Source organism: Trematomus bernacchii, unplaced genomic scaffold (genome assembly GCF_902827165.1).
Source record: "Trematomus bernacchii unplaced genomic scaffold, fTreBer1.1, whole genome shotgun sequence".
NCBI classification, from domain to species: domain Eukaryota; kingdom Metazoa; phylum Chordata; class Actinopteri; order Perciformes; family Nototheniidae; genus Trematomus; species Trematomus bernacchii.
The window spans coordinates 2423181-2445333 of record NW_022987801.1 but is presented as its reverse complement, the minus strand read 5'-3'; the positions used below and the strand labels follow the sequence as shown (position 1 = coordinate 2445333).

The 22153-nt window shown below is 40.9% G+C and overlaps 1 protein-coding gene and 1 long non-coding RNA gene across 2 annotated transcripts in view; one reads left to right on the top strand and one right to left on the bottom strand.

Annotated features, from left to right (window-relative positions):
• The window catches only part of si:ch211-168d1.3 (ras and Rab interactor 3), a 30152-nt gene extending 8754 nt beyond the window's left edge, over nt 1–21398 (bottom strand). Inside the window, exons 1-8 of the mRNA XM_034150013.1 lie at nt 21253–21398; nt 6513–6656; nt 5956–6070; nt 5643–5715; nt 5138–5229; nt 3619–3788; nt 3190–3474; nt 1993–2539 (exon numbers count right to left, since the gene is read on the bottom strand). Of these exons, the coding sequence (XP_034005904.1) occupies nt 1993–2539; nt 3190–3474; nt 3619–3788; nt 5138–5229; nt 5643–5715; nt 5956–6070; nt 6513–6656 (1426 nt within the window). The 5' untranslated portion in view covers nt 21253–21398. The remainder of the gene's footprint in view (nt 1–1992; nt 2540–3189; nt 3475–3618; nt 3789–5137; nt 5230–5642; nt 5716–5955; nt 6071–6512; nt 6657–21252) is intronic.
• On the top strand, nt 4210–8128 carry LOC117497972. The gene is made up of 3 exons (XR_004557518.1): nt 4210–4306; nt 6521–6674; nt 7907–8128. It is a non-coding gene; the product is annotated as an uncharacterized LOC117497972 (long non-coding RNA).
• Nucleotides 21399–22153: the final 755 nt, after the last annotated feature.

Below are 22153 nucleotides of genomic sequence, written 5' to 3'. Positions count from 1 at the left end.
TTATTCTTAGGACTTTTATTTCTAAAAAGGCATCACCATCACACTTAACATTCATTTATGAAATTAATTGAGCTTGTTACTCGAAACCTGCAGCTCAACCTGACATTTTTTTGCAATTTCAAAACAATAACAAAAAATGTATGGCGTTAAAAAGTTGAATTAACAAAGTAAGAAAAGTCATAATTTTTGTTTTTGCTATCCAAGTAAAGTAAATCTTTTTCTCCACTTTGGGTTTGCAGTCTGTTTATGCTAAGCTATTCTCCTTCTGGCTCCTGCCACACAGTGTGTATGTCAATCTATTCCCTCTCGGAGAGTAAGCAATTAACCGTATTTCCTCAAAATGTTAAACTACTCCTTTAAATCCTCGTTGCTTACGTTCAGAAATGCACCGCCAGGCTAAAACACAAAGTTATTTTTTCCTTCCACCCGAGAGACTAACAATCCGGAGATACCATTTTATTTCTGGCCTGACAACAGTGAGACGTAATAGACAAAGCTTGTGGACATGTTACACATGCATGCTCACCCACGTGGAAACACACACGCACACGCACGCACACGCACACGCACACACACACACACACACACACACACACACACACACACACACACACACACACACACACACACACACACACACACACACACACACACACACACACACACACACACACACACACACACACACACACACACACACACACTGATATTCCTGCAGATAGTGGGCAGTCCTGACTAAGTGGGTAACAAATCTCCAGTGCTCGCTGTTTTCCACTCATCATCAACATCCTCCTCTCCTGCCCTCCATCCCTCATGTTTCCCTCCTGGATAATCCCCAACACCCCCCCCCCCCCCCCCCCGCCCCCATCTACCTCACTATTTCACCCCTCCTGTGATTAATCATTCACACCCTCCATAATCTGTTTCTCTACCTCCCAGCATCTCTCTCTCTTAGTAACAGATTACATGTAATGTGATTGTGTGAGTGCTCATAGATGTGTAACTGATTACAAAGTATCCTGCCTATTTCCATCCCTCCCTCCATCCCTCCCTCACTCCCTCCCTCCCCTGAATCGTGCTGCTCTTCAAGTGAGCGTGGGACTGTGATATCTTTTTATGATAAACGAGGGGGAGAAAAAAAAAATGCAAATGCCTCCCACCGACGCAGTGCGAGATAAATCAGAATCAGAGCGCAGGAAGGAAGGAAGGAAGGAAGGAAGGAAGGAGGGAAGGAGGGAAGGCAGCGGCCGAGCCCTCTCCCCCTGAAGCCTCTGCACTGCAAAGCAAGCATCACACATTCACACACCTGCGAACACACACAAAGAGCTCCAAAAGAGAGAAACCCACCCACGAGTGTGTCAAAAGATCTAACTGGAATCCTTCCTGTAGCGCGGCGCCATGTCTTTACAGTAAAGGGGAAGAAGCACACTAGTGATGTGATGTGATGGATGCGTGGCTTTCCTAACGCTGTTTTCTAGATATCAGAGACAATATGAGCTCTAGTGAATGAGGCTCTACCCCCCCTTCCCACGAGAAAACTACTTTGTGTTGACAGTGCCTTTCACTGGAGCCTGGGCTGCCCACCATTTATGAGAGAAAAGGCTGTCTGTCTGTTTCCATAGACCTGCGTCCTCTGGCACCGCGCTCTATTGAATCAGTGTTTCTCTAATAGTACCGTTTTTTTTTTGTCACATTTTTTCAACCTCCTCCGTCTACAAAAACAACTTGTTATTTAAAGATGTTCAAATGCCATATGAACCAATCGGGTTGTCACAAGGCAAGTATTTGTTGATATGTGGTGGGCCATCTCTTCTTGATCTAATTTGTGCAATAATGTGGACATTCTGTGTAAATACTGCACTGCCTCACAAGGATATTTATTTACAGGCGGAAAAGAAAAAAGCCATTTAAAACTAATGAGTCAAATAAAATGTGTTTTTCCTTGATTTAGCAATATTTGCATTCTCACATTTCCCAGGTGAGTGTGTTCACCTTTCTCGTTCTCCGGCACCAGGGTTTCGATAGGCGGCTCCAGTTCTCCGCTGTCCAGCAGGCAGCACTTAGCCTGGGACAGGAAGAGGCGCAGACCCTGCAGCATCTGCACGGAGGTCACACGGGCAGAGGAAGTGGCCGAAGGAGAGGAAGCCAGGGATTTGAGCACTTCTCTCTGCGCCAGGAGGAAGTCCTGCACCATGCCCCCGAAGGTGGAGCGCCGGTCTCTGGACAGCTCCTCCACCAGGCGCGTCAGCCGCTTATCTGGAGCGAAGAAACACACGAACGCCTCGCTCATGCGGTGCAGCCCGCCGCGGCCTCGAGAGCGAACGAGCGGCGGCCGATGGTAGACGTCAGTTTGGGCTCGGGCCATGCTTTCAGGATCTGAATCCGAGTCATTGTCCTCGTCCATGCTGCTGAAGGAGCTGCTGCTGTCCAGCTCGGCCAGGCACGGAGCCGGGCGGCGCTCCAGAGCCAGAACCGCCACCTCGATGCCTGGCTCCTGGGCTTCGGCCGGCTGCAGAGGATCCTCCACCTTCGCAGACGTCTGGACCAGGACAGAAACGATCATTTAACAGCATCATGGAACGGGAATTGTTGGATTAAAGGTGTGAGATGTAACCATTGAGAAAAGTAATCCTTAGGTGTTGTAATCCTTGATAAAAAGATGTTTTAATACTGCAAGTTTAATGTGAGTGGGAGAGATAGAAACTGACCTTGGGACGTCAGGTCACCCTCTGGTGGAAATCCCCTTCAGTTTGTAGAGCTTGTGTTTTAATGTGTGTTAATGTTTCACCAGGTGGCATTTGACGACATGTATGTGATTTATTGTAAACATTTTTGTGCCACCTTTAAAGGTTCTGTGTTTATCACTGTAGGATGCTTACTTGTTAGAAGGAGCCTGCTTGCAAGCATTCAAGATCTTTAGGAGGATTATCATGGGAATATTGTGTTTTGTGCAGTTATTGCCTTACTCATCAATCTCTAGACAGAAACGGATTTTAAGTTGCAACGACAATATAATGGGATTTTGTGGTGGGTTATTTCTAGCTCTTTGCACTAATAGACTTTAGATGAGTTGAGAAAATGGGTAAACATGCTAAAGTTGGGACTTGTTTACATTATTAAAAAACATGAGACTGTAATATGATTATCCAAACTTAAACACGTAAAACTCAAGATGCTAACACGTATTACTTTTGGCACGTAGACAGATATCACGTCCTCTTCCTCTGCAGACCCCGTGGATACGGCGGGGGTTCTCCTCAGGACTCCTGCCCCCAGATGGACTTTTCTCTGCGGGTTGGCTCCGGCCTTCTGCAGCCTCTCCGAGCCGCCGGGCAGCTCCAGGGACGAGGGAGGCGAGTAGGAGCCGACCCCCTCCAGGGACAGATTCATGGAGGACTCGGAGAGCCGGAGACGCATGCTGCGCTTGAAGCGGTGCCGTTTATTGGAGGCACTGTGCTTAATGAGTTGTGGCTGCTGTAGAAGAGAACAATTTATTTATATAACACGAGCCAGCGGTTTATTTATCGAGGAGTTAAAGTGAAGTGCAAGGTAAACGGTAGCAGTCACATAGGAAGATGGATTAGATCCCTTGTAATGGATTTACAAAGAGTTACTAACCTTGCTAAGCTCCAGCTGCAGGAAGAGAGGGTTGATGAAGCAGAGTTTCCCGGGCCTCCCGTGGGTCAGCAGGGTGAAGCGGTCCTGCTGACTCTGGCTGCCGCTGGTTGCTGCACCCGACTCCACCGGTCCGTTTTGGATCTCTGAAGCAGACGGGGGGCTCCAGAAGTCTAGTCAGGGAAAAGATGGGTTTAGTACATTTAAAAAGTGCAGAAATACCAACAAAAAAACCCAATCATTTTGTATTTGTTGAAGCAATTGTGTAAATATCTACTAAATTAGGCTTCTAATTATTCACTTGTGTTGAAATGGTACACATAGAATCTCTATATCTCTCGTTAATGCTACTTAACCTCGTCTCAGATTACTTTTGGATTTATGTTTTCATTTTCCACCTTTTATTTTGAAATGTTTTCCTCCTTGTGTCTTGTCTGATCCTACTTCCTGTGTTTGCCTTCCTGTCGTTAGTTTCCCTGGTGTGTCTGATTGTCCTTGTGTTTCTGCCTCCCCTGCCCAGCTGTGCCTTGTCCTGTGATTACCCTTCTGTGTATTTAGTCTTGTCTTCCCCTGTGCTCCATGTCTGTTCGTCGTCTTTCCATGTCCATGCTACCTTGTCTCTTCATGTCCTTGTTCCCTGCCTCGCTTATGGTCGTCTTTGCTAGTCCATGTCTCCTGCCTGTTCCCGCCTGTAAGTTTGTTCCTGTCTGTCATTTTGGAATAAAGCTCACTTTTTGTTACCTTACCTTTAAACTGCACTTGGTCAAACGAACCACAAATAAGCACTTACATATGTGCAATGTAGGTTTATCTGACTACAGCAGACTGAACCTGCAGAACCACGGCGAGAAAAAGGGTTTTATCTCCGAGCTGCAGTCGGGGACACATACTGTGTCTAACTGGTGTCAATTTTAGCCAAACCGAAGTCACGCCTCGCTCACTGCTGCTGCTCAGTACATGTTTCCATGTTAAAATAGATGCAAGCTGGCAGTCAGTTCTTGCACTCATTCCTTTAGGAGGAGCTGTTACAGAGGACTTTCACTGTATCCTCACGATCAAATGCTGCAAGGTGGACATTTTAAAATGATGTCTTGCCTCATAAGTAATCTACAGGAAGAATGTATACACTGTAAACACATTTGGAACAGTCTCGTCTTGGTAGTTGGTAGGCCATGTGATAGTAGCAATTTGAGCTAAATGTTAAAACTAAACATCAACATGACTGTGATTTTTAGCAAGTATGTTGACTTCACCACCTTCAACCCGCAATGCTAGCATAAAGCTCTTATGCAAGCACAGTTAAAAGGATAATCTAGTAAAGTATCTATTGTTTTTTAGAGCAAATGACAAAGTAAAGTAGTTAAGCTTTAAAACAATAGTAAGCAATGTGAAAGTAACACAAAGATTAGTGAAATGTGGGACTAGCATTTGATTGCTTTGAACTAAATGCTAAAAACTGAACATCAAAGTTAAGTATTTAATACGTTTGGTTTAAAAGAATGAGAGGTCTTCATCTCTGTACCTTGTCCCATGTGTGAGATGTTCTCCAGCTGCCTGTGTGTCGTTGCTTTAGCGATGGCCTCTGGTAGCTGCAGCGGGAAGGGCAACACATCTCTGGAAATGATAGAAATAATAGAAACTCTCAGTATGTGTGTGGCCATGAATTTTCCAGAACGTGCACACTGAATGGCAAAAATGATTTGGACACATACTTTTATAATGCTGCGACTTATTTTTTACCTAGGATGTGTACATATTTGAACGTTTGCTTGCCTCTTAATTTAATATTTTGGTCTACTGATTGTATTTCCCTTTTTAATCTGCACTGTCCCCTTTGCTCTAACAATGTATATTTACCTGCTGTGGGACAAATAAGGATTTCTGATTGGCTGCTTTGAGCTGTTTTCAAATGTGAAAGCACGATGTTGACTGATATATCATTATGTGCTGCCGTGAAAAGGGGTGAAACAAAGCAATAAGTCACATTCTTTTGACCATGCTGGGTTTTAGTTCAAATAAAACATCACCTGCTGATACAGTAGAAGGCCACCAGGCGACACAGGTCAGGGAAGGTGAGCGCTGAGCTCTCCAAAGCGAATGCTGGTTATAGAAGAGACAGAGTTTGATTGACAGCTGTGGAGGTAGTGGGAGACTTTAAATCTAACAGGAAATTTGGCAATTGCAAATTATTTGAAGTACCTATCCCCTGTGTCCCGCACTACTTCACCCAGTGAGTGAATGAGCTGTGCTAAAACAAAATTGACGAGCAGAGAAATGTAGCGTTTTGTGCGCCGCTCACAGGTGGATAATTCATGCTAATGTAGCTTGTTTTATACTCACTGGAGTCCTCCTCACAGATGAAGCACTCCTTAACAGAGGAGGCACTTTTGTCCCCCGTCGCTCTCAAACACAGCACCTTCCTCTGGCTGAAGCTGCATTTACGCACCAAAAAGGTCTGTAAGCACAGCAGAAACAAAACGGAAAGCACAGGGAGGTTAAAAAATGTCTTTTGTTATGACAGGTTTTTTTCTGGAGGAGGCACAGAGGGTGAACAGCAATGTAGAGTCAGAATAAAAGCAAAGGGAAAACAATGAATATGAGCTATGGTGTAATGTCAAAACCTCAAAGAAGCTTTAGTTCGTGACAAATTAGAATAAAATAGTTTTTTCGACAAAATGTTAAACTATTCAATTTTAAGTGTCTTTAATTAACATGAACTTTGAGTTTGAGGAAATTACAACCCTAAGATAAGTATCTCAACTCTTCAATACCACAGTTTTATGATTTCCCCCAGGATAAATAAAGTATTCTGATTCTGACTCTAATTCAAATGTCTTAATGTGTGTAAAAATGTATTCCTTTACTCTTATTATATAACATTAAAATAATTGACGTACCCCCACAGGCTCTCTGAGCAGGATGTAGAGGGCGGAGTCCTGGTTGAGTGACAGCTGCAGCCACACAGGGTGTGTGAGCAGCAGACGGTCCAGGACACTGAACGCCCTCTGAGAGCTGCGATGGGAACCGCCCGTCTCCTGCATCTGAAACACATCCACAAGGTTATCACTCAACAATAACATTAGTATTTTTGGTCAGTTTCGACATCCATTCCCACAAAAACAACACATTTTATTCAGTGTTGTTAAGAAGATAAACTCTGCAATGTGTGCATTTCACACTGAATACATTGTCCTCCACAAGCTCATAGTCACGCTTTCTTTTTGTCAATGGGTTGTCTTTAGGCGGCAATCAGTAATGCATATACAGTCTGACGTTAAGTATGTAAGTGCAGTTTGCCCAGATTAGGAGTTGTTCCCAGAGCGTGGCCCCTAAAGTTGAAGTGAATCCTACGCACTACACAAGTGTACTTAAGAGTAAGAAAGTGTGTGTTCACAATAGACTGGTGCTTTCAGGTGCCTACACACACACACACACACACACACACACACACACACACACACGCTCACACTGCAGGCATTTGTATCGAGATCAATTCTTAGCCCCAGTTCTATTATAGTGGTGGATGGAGAAGCAGACAAGGACATAGTGGGATCACTCACAGACTTTAGAGTTGTTTAGTTTCTCTTTTGTTATTGTTTGTGTGTCTTTGTAGTCGTTACACATCTGTCTTTAGTTGAGTATGTGGAGGAGGCATCCATTAAGCCCCCTTATCTGAATGGTTAAGACGCATACCATATCATTGCGTCATCTAGAGTTCTTTTGTATATGAAATCCTATCAGACCGTGACTGCATTACTACAAATCTGACTTGTCAGATTCAGTTTCATTAAAAATGTCTTGATTTAACGTTGTTCTTCTCAGTTAAAAGGCAGATATTGTGTTTCGTATCATAAACAAATGCAGATTTATGGCTTTTTATTATTATTAAGCTGCAGTATGGGAAAAGCTAAAGATGACACAGTAGAGGCACAAATATGAACCTGAAAATGAGCCGAATAAGGCCCCTTTAAACAAGGAAGTTGTGGTTAACTTTGTACCTGCTCTCTAAAAGTGGTTTCAACTTACTTATCCTTTACCAAACTTGTGTTCCAACACATTTGAAAGCAGCTTTACATCCTTCTGTTCAGTCTATTATGGAAGTGTGTTGTATGGTCCACCTTCTGTCTTTACTATAACGGCAGGAAACTCAACAGAGTCCTGAAAGAATTTGATATTCTGGATAAAATGCACCTTTGCTTGTGCTCCTCCAACCACTCAGTTTGAACTGTGTCCTTATTATTCCTGGCCCTTTCGTGTTAACATTCAATCACAGATTTACTTTCTCTCTCAGATTGGCTTGCTGCTGGATGTCACACTGTGTGGGCTGCCGACGAACGCTTGTGAGCGTAGCAGCAGATGGTTGCCATAGAAACCCGGGCCTACACATCCTACCAGGCATTCCCACTCAGTGAAACACCCTTTCTCTGACAGGTTGGATACAGTATCTAAAAAAGGTGACCAGGGTGTAGAGGTGTTTTTATTAATAGGATTTTCTTATTTATTAAAAATAAATAATAAAATTATGCCATTAATAATGTGTGCGCTTCCTCCGAGTTAATTTCTGAGCAACACCTGCTAAAAATCAGATGCAGCAGCTTTTTTCTGAGGCTTGAGAGGAAGCCTTTTGAATAGTGTTTACTCTCAATAACACATTTGAATATTTCACATTTTATCACCTCCTGCCACTTATTACATAACTCTCCCCCCCCTCGAGGGGAAGCGGGTTATCTGTGTGCCAATCTGCACTCTGAAGGGGCCATTAGCAGTTAGCGGTAAATAGCATTAGAGGGGTTAGGATTCAAGTACAGCAGACATCAATCAAAATAACAGGTTTGTTCCTGCAGCTGGAGGGCTTTGGAGGAAACTCTGGGAGAACTTTTTTAATCAGTTTAAAAATGAGCAGAATTGACAGTGAGCTAAATCCCACAAGAGTAAAGTCTGATAGTTTAGCAACTGTAACCACACAGGACGGGCGATTCAAACTCTGAGTTTCTCCTCATGTAGACACAGTGAGCATGGGACTAATATGACAGAAACACCTGGTTAGGAAAGAGCTTACAAGTCAAAACGTAAACTACAAATCTAGCATAAGCTACAAACGTAAGCATGCCTGCCTGGCTAACTTCCTCTAATAACTTTGCCCCAGTTTGTGCTTCTCCCAGATTAGCATAAATCTGGGGTTTTCAACAATAGCCAGTTATTATTCTTTTCATAAACTCATAGTTCAGCTGAGTGTAATGCATAAGAAGCAGCACTGGGTGTCACGATACATACATTACGAAATGTATGCAGTCTCCGTGCATATTGAGCACCCTTTTATAGGTTTTGGTTTCAAAATGAGTCGGTTAAAAATATTATTTTGCATTAGCATTCATTAACACTTATTAGCCACAGTTAATCAAATGGGAGTGACTCAATGTTAGCCGTCAAAATCCACCATCCTCAACTTAAAATAAGTAAAACTTCAGTAAATATTGAAGCAAACATTTTTTATTTATTCAGGCAAATAAACAGACTTGAGTGTTTGACCTGTATCACGTTAGACTTCAAAAGAGACTCATAATCACAACATGTCAACATGTATCACCATTTTCATATTAGGAGTCAAATATGATTCATTTCAAGGTGTGTGTGTAAAAAAATATATATTTCCGTGCGAGTGGGCCTGCAGAATCACCCTATTGTGTTATCTGGAGCCAACCACCACGCAGAGCCACAGTCCGATGACCCAACCCCACACACACACACACACACACACACACGGCTATAAGACCGGCAGAGAGCGAGAGAGAGGCAGAAAGAACACAGAGCGAGACCCTTGTGTTATCGCTAGCCATTTCCATGTCCGCCTTACATAAAACGCAACGCTGCCCACACACACAGAGAAAAGACTTATGCAATTCCCTCAGAAAGAGAGCCACACACAGCGAGAAAACCAGATAAAAGCTATAATGATGAAAAGAGACGGAAAATGTAAGCTGGGTAAGGAAATCTTCATAACTTCAGTGGGCCTGCAGCGCTGGAGTTCAAGCAGGCAGACTGGAGATGTAATAAGCAAGAGGAGACGTACACTGTATATCTAACACGGTGTTTCTGCACCTGAGGGCAGCAGCAGCATAAACCAGAAAGTTTGATGCTTCTGGAGGAGTTAAGCCGATGAAAAGAGTTTCGGAAAACCCTAAATTACGTCTGGGAGAAAGGCTACGTAGAGTGGGAATGGGCTGGTGCCGGCACATCTGGAGTGAGCATTTACACTGCCAAAAATCAGCAGAGTGCTAATGGGTATTTTGGAAAGGCAACATCAGATTCTATTGTGCAAATGATGACTGACTGCTAGAGAAAAACAGAATATATTTGAGCTGGAAAGAGATGCTTAACTGGACAGAAGGACTGACCAAAACGCTGGCTGAGCGAGTGATGACGGATTTCATGCAGTGACTCAAACACAGAATATTTGTTTTTTTAGCAGATCTGAGAAAACATAGCAGGTGCTATAGGTATCAGTGTTGCCTACCAGTTTCCTGTAGATTTTATACGGTATTTATGCAGCCCAAGAATACTAAGGATTTACGTAGAAGACCTCACCAGCATAGATGTATTACTGAAAGGGGTCTATTGGGAACAGTGGCCCTAAACGTCAGGGGTGGGCCCTAGGTTCCTAGAGAGGGACTCAATTCCTACAAAGAAATATAAAACAACGACATAGAGAAACAAAATGACCACACAGAGAAACAAGGTAACTACAAAGGGAGGCTAAATGACCACAAAGAGACTCAAAATGACTAGAAAGAGACACACACATTCACATAACAACTACATAGGACTCAAAATGACCTCAAAGAGAGTGAAACTACTCAAAAAAAAAAGGTAAAACTCCCAAACAATTTAACAAATATCAAAATCCACATCAGTCTTCCTCAGACCAGTGTCATGCATCTGTTAATTTGATATATACACAATTGTTCTTGACTTTTTCTTGACAACAATTCCTTGACTTGAAGCTATTTAAGACAAAAAAAGTAGTCTTTTAGGGCTGGAGGTGAAGCTGAAGTTGAATTGACCTGAAGAAGCTGAAGAGGAGGATGACAAAAACACACGATTTGTAGGAGAACCGTGTAGGATGAAAGACATCACTGACGGTGAGCAGCTGCTCAGCCTGGTGCATCATGACGTCCAGATTCATCCACCTCCAGACCAGTTCCCCATCTGGTTCGGGTAAGAACAGTGAGACACCCAAGGGAACAATGGTTTCAATCTCAACGCTTTGTGCCACATTCAGATGTTCCCTAATGACAGCTTTGTCGTGGGAAGCAGAGGAAAGGAGCAGGAATTCACCTTTAACCTGAAAACGAGTTAGCATTTCCAAGCTCCTGTGTTTTTGGTTGGATTCCCAAAATAAGGTCTGTGACTAAAACAATCTTACGAGATTTTTCCGTTTTGCCGTACAACATAAAACAAGTCACTACATACCCTAATGTTAAACGTCTGAAGCGTTTACATGTTGTATTAATGGCAGGTTGCTAACAAGTGGCTAATGACGAGACTAAATGTCATCACTCTGAATAATAGCCGCATTTAGCTTAGCACTGGTGCTGGGACTGCACCACTCTATGAGGGGAGGACATGAGTTTGGTGATTAGTTTTGTCTGATGTTGTAAGGAGAACCACCTACAGCTCAGAAGAACTCTCTTATCCAGAGTGAGGCGGTGTGTGGAGTGGAGGGTTCTCATGCAACTTCACACCCTTGCAAAGTGCATGGGAAAGGAAAATTGGTCTTAAAGAGTCTCAATGGGTTAAACGTTTATTCAAGTAAGAATTCCAACACTATGGTCTATCGGTATGAAATGCAATGGACGACAACAGAGTACTATAATGTCCCTTTGACATAAATAAATAGGTCAGTTTTGAGTCCTTGAAAGAATACAATAGACAACTTTGAGGAATAAAACTATCAAATGAACTTTAATAAGTTGCTAGATTTAACGGAGGTGAAACTAAATATACATTTGAAGTTAAATTATAACAATAAAATGCATGGAAATGTAATATTTGTATCAGTCTTTCTAAAAGGCTCAAAAATCAGTTAGTTATAGTGATTTTGCATGAGCGATTTCTTACGTTTCCCATAATTAATTTCAGTAGCCTCTACATGCACATGAACTTGTATTCGGCTAAGTATATTGTGTAGGCGTATGAAGCCATATGGTAGCGATAGTAAGAGCAAAAGAGAGCAGGGTTCAAGGGAAGAAAACAATGCCCTTTACAACTAAACCAACATCTCGCTGCAATGCATTGTGGTCTCTCGAGGATACAGCCAGAGTACCTCTGCCTCTTCAAGGAATATTTCTGATCATTAATCCAACAATATTGAGTCTAAAGATGTTTATGGTTGATGTGTTCTCATAAACTCAATTCCAGCTGCAATAAAACACGTCAGTGATAAATCACCTGTAGTGTTCATTACATTTGGACGGTTATCCACAGCACACAACACCTAACTAAATAAGTCCAGAGACACTTAGAGGCTCTTGAGACGGCAGCGGAGGGAGGAAGAGGAGGAAACTGAATCTTGAAACATCTCACACCCCCACCCAATGAGCTGATCCCGCCACACACACACACAGAAACACACACATCTCCTCATCATCCAAGGTGCATCACAGTCTTCACAACATTTTTCTCCACCAATGTTACCTCCAGCCACAAAAATGTAATGACTGATAGCGATGTGGTGCTCTTTGCTCCCTGTCACATCCCACATACGGTATTTCCATCTGGGAATTATGATAAGCAGGCAGGCAGCTAGCAGAGAAGATACCCAGCCAATATAAATTAATACATGTTTTTTCTTGTTTTGATATTCTTATATTGTCAGAAATGTATTATATCACCTGAGTCAGGATAATTATGACACTTTCATCTTACCTTGATATTGTGTCATGTCTACAGTAATATTTAGCCCGGACAAATCCACAATATCCCTACTTTTCAATGGTTTTTCTTTACTTTCAGGGTGTATTTTCCTAATTTGACTTTTGTGACTACATCAAATTGTTACTACTCATACAAGTATGTCACAATTAAATACCATACTGTCTGAAAACCTTTCAAACTAAAACTAGGCAAAGAGATTTCACTCCTAATGATGACAAACAGGGACAACAGAAATCTTCAGTGGGAAGTAATAATGCAAACTTTACTAAAACTTTTTCAGCCCATGACAAAATAAAATGTCTACACTGTCAACAATGCTGGAGACGGTAACTTTGTGCAAACGTTTACTCTCTGCACAGGCAAGAGAGAGCAGGAGATCTTTTTCCAGCATTCGCGTTGACATTAAAGGTGGGGTAGGTAATTTTGGAGAAACCAGCTCGAGTGCGCGAGAATTTGAAAATACACAGCCGGAAAAGATCTGCCACTTCCTTACAGAGCCCCTCCTCCAACACACACGAACGCGCACATGACCAATGAGGGCACGAGATAAGTTTGTGCACAGATGGAAGGCTGACAGGCAGGTAGGCCATCCAGTTACTTTAGCCGGGCCGGCTTAAATGATTGGTCGTGCTTTTTACAGCGCTATGGCTCCCACAGATGAAATTCTTTTATGGATTTTTTGTCAAAGTATTTAAGATATTTATTGCTATCGGGATGTTAAGAGCATTCCATGGAATATAACAAAAAGTGTTTCTGAAATAAATTACATACCACCTTTAAGTCATGTGTGATTACTTTGTAGCCTAGCGCTAACTATTATCTTCTAGAAATTGACTTATGCTTCAACCTTAAGAAAAGCTGTGTTTATATCTGGAGATTATCCTGCTGAACGTGACATTTAAGACATAATAGATGTGTGTATACCGCAGAGCAGTGTTTCCACCAGACCAGGGCTGAGAGGGCATCCACCCGCGGGGGGGTGTGTGTGCCGTCACGTTGTGTCATGTGTAGAGATGTCCCGATCCGATCACGTGATCGGGGATCGGAGCCGATCACGTGATTTTCAAAAGATCGGAATCGGGAGAAAAAAATCGGGGATCGGGAATTTTTTTTTTTTTTTTTTTTTTTATAACATTTTTTTTTTTTATTTAATGTTACAAAACAAAAATGACCATGTTCACGTCTTAAAGTCATCCTGAGGCCTTAGTTTTGGTTTAAAATTACACAACATCATGTATGTGTTGCTTCTTTTGGGCTTGTTTTCATAGACCTGGTTGTTTATTTCTCTCAAATCTGGCAACAGAGTGGGCGCCGTGTCTAATAGTAGCAGTAAGCTAACGAGAGGCTACGTTCAGCTGGTGCCTCGGGAGTCGGGACAGAGAAAATGTCAGGAGTTTGGAAGTATTATAAAATTGAAAGCGAAGGCAGTGTAACAGCCAGATGCAATGTTTGCAAGGCGGAGGTTCCGCGTGGTGGAAAGAACAGAGCTACGTTCAACACGACCAATCTAATACAAACACCAACAACAACACGACGAGTACACAGCGCCCACTCAGGTAACGGCACTGAAACAACCAACACTTTCAGAGACTTTTAAAAGGAAAGAGAAACTGCCCCAGAACAGTGAAAAGGCCAAAAAAATAACAGCCAAGATAGCTGAAGTCATCGCGTTGGATGACCAGCCGTTATCTGTTACCTTTTTTTTCTCTTAATGCATTGCATAAAGATCGGAAAAATCGGTATCGGCAGATTGTCAAAATCAAATGATCGGAATCGGATCGGGAGCAAAAAAAGGTGATCGGGACATCCCTAGTCATGTGACTTGAATTTTGAATTGAGCCGTCCCTTAAGTTATAGATACTATCTCTTTACGTATTAGTGATGGGAATTCCGGCTCTTTTTAGTGAGCCGGATCATTTGGCTCGGCTCACTAAAAAGAGCCGGCTCTTTCGGCTCCTAAACAGCTCTTCATTTTACCACAGTTTACCAAGGAGCCTCAGTTTTGCGGCGCTCTCGCAGCTCGCGTGCTCCACTAGCACCCCCCGTCAAGGCTCGCCGGCAGTACACTTTCCGTCACAGGAACACGCTTTGCTGGCGGCGAAAATAATCCCACCAGACTCCTTTGCCCCTCCAACAGACGGATGTCCTTGTCCTTTTTCCTTTTCGTCATTTCAAGCGATAAAAACTTGATCTTCTCTCGAATTATAATTTTTTTTTGGACGCCCTCGGCTCGAGTTCAGGGCGTTCCAAGCTGAATAAGGGCATCAAATGACGGCAAGACGCCCCCCTGGTGGAAACGCTGCCGCAGAGCTTATTCTCCAAAATCCAATGAAGAAATCCCATTGCTATGCTAGCTTCCGGTCTACAAAAATCTCCACCACTCTATACAGAAACGTAGATGCCAGCTTGACGTTATAGAGCACGTTTCTCTAACATACCAACATTCTAAATATAAGTTGACCACACAATGAGCAGTGCTTGTTTCCTCATAAACACAGCGTCCACAAAAGGCAACAAAGCAACAACGGTGTACTTATTATTCATCTCATCTTCATGCATCAGACTGTTAAATCTCCCATTTTCATAAGAGTGACCATGACGTTGTCTAAGTATAGCCAGCAGCCCATCAGTGCATGCGTAGGATGACTAATGGAACGGCATAATTGCAGTGGGCTATAAGTATCCGCAGGGGGCAACAGTGGGCACCGAGGGCCTGCTGACTGATGACAGGTGTCCGTTTTGATGCCTGCTGTAAAAGTGCCGTAGTGATGGCATTCGAGAACAGTGACAAGGAAGTGAGAGCTGTGTGTTTCTGAGTGTGTTTGTGTGTGTTTCTGATGAAGTCGTACAAAGGCATCAGCGTGAGTCACAAGTAACACTGGGACCGTAGGAGAGAAGATGGCCTGTTAGCATAACTGTGAATATTCATAATTTTAGAAGCATTTCAGTTAAATGGTGCGCTGATTCAGAAGGGGGCATTATCACAAATAGTTCTGTCAGACCAGCATGTGTTTTTGTGTAAAAGAGAGAGGGCGTATTCTTCATGATGTCATACAATCTTATATTTCTCCGTGAATGGGTTACACAGTGTCTTCAACACTTCAACATATTTTCACATTCAGTTTAAACAACATCGAGAAAGGATTTTGATGAGAAATAATATTGAGTGATTGCAAAGCCCTATAGTAATGTTGTATTATTGCATATTATTCCTAAACTTCGCTTATCAAAAACTTTACAGCATTAAAGACATCATTTTTTTAACAAATTATTTTATACATTTTTCATTGTACATTTCTATTTTCTATATATATATGATTCTTTACTTTTGCAGTTTTTTGTTTTGCACCAAAATAGAAACATTCCATGTAACCTACTTGGCAAAACAAATGTTTCTATTGAACATTATCTTTATTTAAAATGTTTAAAAAAGGAACTAAATAAAATAAAACGTAGAATTTAAAATAAATCTGTATTTGGCGCCACCTAGTGAAAGCATCAACACTTTGACAGGGATTTTCCCACTTTGCTGCAAACAATATCATGTGCCTTTAGAATTATTTGAAAGGTACAGACATGTAATCATATGAATATTATCAATTTTCTTTATTAATTATATATTAAATCACGTACAAAGGGATACTCATAGAGAGAAATATCACCTGATGCAGTTAGCTAGCATCTTTTAACATGCTTGCTGCTAACATATTGGTCATCCGTCCCATAACTTCACTCTGTTTAGTTATTATTACCAACTTTGTTGACGGTTATTTTCAGCAACAAAGCTTTTAAAACCCACAGCTAGCATTACCTGCGCCGTATGAAAAGTTAGCATCATGCTAGCGAAAACAATGGCTACTTTAGCGGTTAAAGGAGCTTGTATGTATCTCCCTCAGGAGTTATTGAAAACCGAACACATATAGACAAGTGAGAGGGAATATTTGACTTACATTCATCAGGTGAAAACACACCAGACTCCATTAGAAGGATGTTGTTGCTCGGTAAATGCTGGACTTGTAAAAAAAAAAAGCGACTGTTGTTGACAGTTAACCGTTTCAACTTGACGGCAAGTGACGTCACGTTCCTGCTGAAAGTGGCCAAACAAAAATAATTACTAAATGATATCAAATAGACATTGACTTTAAATGTAATCCCATTTAAATGTTGTCATGCTTGATATTAAAACTAGGGGCATTAAAACAGGAAGGGGGAAAAGAGTGGTTTTCAGGCTCTAGCTCCAAACCGGCCCTGGAACTGCATTGGTGTGAAAGCCCCATTAAAGGGAGGCGTGTGGCGCAGTGGGTTAGTGCGTTGGTTTTCGGATCAGGGCAGCACAGGTTCAAACCCCACTGCAGTCAGCATGTCGTTGTGTCCCTGGGCAAGACACTTCACCCCAAATTGCTCCTGTGGGGATTGTCCGCAGTATTGAGTATGTAAGTCGCTTTGGATAAAAGCGTCTAACAAGTAACATGTAATGTACTGTAATGTAATTAAAGGGCCAGTGTGTAGTACTTTGGGAGATCCACTGGAGGAAATATTATACAATTTACATATAGTTGTGTTCCAATATATACCTTCATAACTACATAAGGAGCGGATATATTTCACAGAGTCGGTTATGTTGCACCACCATGTATCTACAATAGCATATAACTGATAAACCTAATACTGAATGTATTTCACCTGAAGGAAACCAAGGTGAAGGTATTGAAAGGGAGGGATGAGTGGAGGGCCATTTGTTTGTTTGTACAAAACCAACTAAATAATAACTTGTATGAATTGTCTTGCATACAGGTGCAGAAACTGTCAGTCAATCACAGCATGTACTTAATAGTTTTAAAGGACCTTGATTATCTTAAATAACTTAAGTAATGACTTGTGAATATTTATCACTGAGGCTTGTTTTTCTCACCATGTTTATGAGTTTTTATGTGAAGGCTTGGCTTACAAAGCAAAATCCGTCCATCTGAAGAGGTCATTTAATCAAGCAATGAGTTCTGAAATCAAATTCATTTTGCATAATAAGCCTGGGAAACTTTCCAGAATAACAATCTAGTTCCAATCCATCCACTTGTCTACTGTGAAAACTGAAAGGAAAACAACAACTTTTTCCAAGATCCTGTCACTGGTTACTGTCACTTCTCAAAAGATAAAACAACTGCAAAAGTCTCACCATGCTGTCAGCTTTCACACTTATTTTAATAAAAACAAGAGTGGATGATGAATTCCAGCTCAACTCTTGCAAACACATGCATGGTTTTTGATTTTTTTTTACAGAGGAATTAACATATTTCCTGGTTCTCAAGTTAAAGCTTGAAAACCTTTAATTTATGCAATTAAATTACTTTTTTAACATCTCATATACCGCCTTTCCTGATGTATTTTAACCTTTGGAGAACTGTGTGATTCACAGCGTGACTAATGACTGGTCAGCATGAACAGCACTTCATACCAAATGTTATTTTTGTAAAGGACTGTTAGGTAATGTCAGAGGTTTTCTATAAGTGAGTGTGAATAATATCTTTTTCAAAAGTGCTTTTTAAAGTTTTTTTAGGGATAGATATCTGACTAAATCAGGTGCAGTACAGGAATTTGTATTCATTTACAGACTAACTAACTGTCTTTTGAGAACCATGTGTACGGTCAATCATTGATTTTTTCTAACTCACATAAGATCACTTCAAAACCAAAGATATGTCTTCCAAAGATAAACCAAAACCATAATGATAACTAATGACAGGACAGCTGGTATTACACATATTTGGCTTTTTTGTGTGTAAAAACTCTTATTTTGCGCATAGGACTTCGACTTTTTTGTGGATCGTTAATAATACAATCACTACAGCCTTTTATAAATCTCCTGATCATAGTCTTGACAATGACAATGAGGGATCACTTTCATCAACAATTGTCAGATTGTGTTAGAGTGACCACAAGAGGACAAAAGCCTGCATTAACAAATTACTCTTTGTTGAGTCTCAGAAGGGAGGGGGCCCAACAAGCTTTAATAATTCTGCACTTTTATTGACTCTTTTGAATGTTTAAACCTTTCTCCAATGTTTTCAGAAAGCTATAACTGACCCCAATCACCACCCCAGTCACAACAAGGTGAAAGTGGTTGGGTTAGCTCAATGTAGTGTGTGTTATTGTACTTAATTCTGCTGAGGAAGCACTCCTATAATATGTAGTATTATAAAATAACAGACGCATTTCATACTTTGTGATATAATACTGCTGCATTATTGAGTCATTGTAGCTAGGCTCGAAACATCTTAGCTGTATATAATGGAGCATTTATCTACAACACTTGCCTAAGAAATAAAGCCTCAGAAAAATATTGATATATATATCACATAGTATGCTTTTTGGTCTCTGATAAGTTACAAAACATTGGCAGCGAGATGAAAGAAAATGTAGGCACACTAATGGGTGCGCTATAACCAAATCAGTGATGAACTTTCTGCTTAAACGTGATTAAAATGTATAGTAGTGATATTGTGTCTTATCCGCGTTAAAGTTTTGTTGTAGATTTTTTACATTACTCTCTGTGTGGGGGAGGGTAAGGGATGGTGTGGATTATGAAGGAGGTTTAAAAAAACAGTCAGACATGCAGTACCTTTAATTTCATACTCGCCGAAAGTTTCCCTATTTGTACTATGTCACTTTTAATTAATAGGACATTTTGTATTCAACATGTATTCATATAGAGTAGTCGAATGGGAGCATGGGGTAATAAAAGCAAAGCCAGAATCAAGTGGTGAAATGGAGATAGGTCCACTTTGTCGTGTTAGCATATCACGATTTTCACTTTTATACCAGTAGTTATACCACCAGAACAATATCCCACGTTGGCTAATAGCAAATTGCATATTTTTTAGGATGTGTCTTTAGTTATTAAAAAAAAAGTAAAATCAGTTTTTTTCACGTCATGTCATAAAATATGATGTTTCATAATGGTATTCAAACATTATAATGACTAATAATAATAATAATAATTATAATAAAAAAACAATTAAAATAAAATAATAAAACTCATAAACTAAGAATAATAATAATCAGATAATAATAGAACTAATAATAATACAATAATACAAATAAAATAATAATAATCATAATAATAAAACTATGAAACTAAGAATAAAATAATAATAATACAGAATAAACTAATAATAGTCATATGTTGACGTGTGGATTTAATTTTTTATCATACTCAAGACAGTCTTCAGACCTCAGATACTACTACTGACGTAGAAAGGACAGTTTGAATAATTGCAGTGTTTTTCTTTCTCAATTTGCCAGCAATAATTTTACACAAGTAGGTGCTAGATTTTTCAAAATGGTGCACACTTACTGCAGGACATATTTACATGTATGGTTTCCTGTGTGTTGTGCATGATGATGACACAACTCCTGATCAGTGATGGGGAAGCCGGCCTTATACATGAGTCAGGTTACTGTGAGGTGTGTGTCTTCGCACCACTTCCAGCAGCTCTGAGGACAGACTGCTCAGGGAAAAAAAAGGAGTGAACTGTGTCCAACAAACTCTGAGCGTCATGCTCGGGCACACTGCGATCACACCCCTCCTACACAACACAGGGCAGAATGCAGCCCCCCTACACACACACATAAATACACACACACACACACACACATTTGGTCATGCAACCCATGGAAATTCGACATTCGACATTCACAGAATCAGTGTAGGTAGGCAGCATAATCACAGCGAGGACTTGTAAAGCAATCAGAGCTTCTCATAAAAAAACATAAAAATCATCATGTTAAGTCACAAAACGCCACTTACAGTAATGTGCCTCTCAGAATTAACGAGCAAAACAACAGCAAGGAAGTGGGAACATCACATCCACTCCCACGCAGGCAGGATGGCACTTCAGTTTTTAAAGTTATGTAACAGTCCAATGGTTTGAGATTACATTCACTTTGCCCTCAGAGGGGAGACAGGAGATCAAGAGATTCAAAAAATAAAAGTCTGAGTGGCTAATTGAACATTGTTCTGGCTATAAAGGAAACACAGGTGCATAAATGACATTAGTTTGGAAATAAATGTAAACATGATTTCTGTTCTCATCGGTCCTGGATTTAGGGTTAAACAGCTCAGGAACTTATGCTTGAGAATTAAAATGTAATTGTCTAGAAAAACATGCATCAAGGTGGTAAAATATTTCAAAAAGACATGCCTTAAATCAAAAATAAAACCAGTTGTCAGTCCACATATTGAAAGATGACAACCTGTCTCATGCTTCAATGCCAGTCTGAACAATTAGAATAACAAACATTTTCCTTTTTAAATACTGAAATCTTCTCCTATCATTAAATGAAGTCACTACTGGCTTTGGCGAGGCTGCACTGAGCATCATGACTCACTGCCATATCTCAGCAACACATCACAATGTCCCGATCACTAATTGATTAATTGGCAGGGTATCAAAGGGACACTATGCATGAATCACTGAGCAGCATTGTTTACCAAGACGTCCCGACCGGAAGCTACGTTAAACAACACACGCCGACGCGCTTTGAACTTGAGAACAGACCTTCAAAGGGAGGAGAAACATATTAATACAGATAGCCTGCAGCCAGGATGCATGTGCCAACTCTGCAGGAAACTCACCGTGTCTATTTTTTTCTCCAAAGCATGGCAAGCAGTCCAAAAAAATCTCCCTCTCCTCAGAAATAACTTACCTTCTCTGTGAAGGTGGGAACAGGTGCTGCAGAGCTGTGCGTGGTCTGCTGTCTAATTAGGCGTCCGACAGAGTTTTAATGGATTGTGTGTGTCAAGACAGTGCTGAGCCTCTGAGTCCGAGCAACATGCTGTGGGAACTCGTCAAGAAAATGCGCACACCACCAGTGACAAGGCGGAGGAGCGCATTTTTAATTCTGTCTGAGCATCTGAAGTGATACACAGTCACAGCAGAGACACCGTGTGTGTGTGTGTGTGTGTGTGTGTGTGTGTGTGTGCGCCCCCCCTTTACTCCTCCCTGACTCTGACACACACACCAAATCATATCATGCAACTGGGGAAAAAAAGCATTGTTTTGTGAGTAAAAAGCACCTTTGTCGTTGAAAAACAATACTAAGGTGCTATAAACCCATTATACAATATTTCTTGTGATACCCTAGAGAATAACAACTCTTAATGCTAACAATATGAGAAAGATAGCATTTACATATTTATAAAAATATTACGTAACACAGGGCAGAATGCAGCCCCACCTACCCACACATAACTATACACACATTTGCGCATGCCACTTTTAAAGTGAACATGGATAACAAATGTATGCACACATAGAATTTTAAAGAATTTTCAAAATCTTAATATGATAGAACATCTCCTAATAACCTCTAAATGATACCTTTAAAAAGGTTTCTTAAGTTATAAAAATCATCCTTTTTTATCCTAATTGACATAGAATACCGATACAGCTTGCAGCACTGTGTTAATGGTGGGAGAAAACAGCTTAAAATGCTAATTCAATCATTTGTATTCATCTACTGAGGTATTTTAATTATCAATATCACAACCATCTCACACTTTGACCATGGTAAAGCTGTCGTACGCAACCGGAACAGGACTTTGACG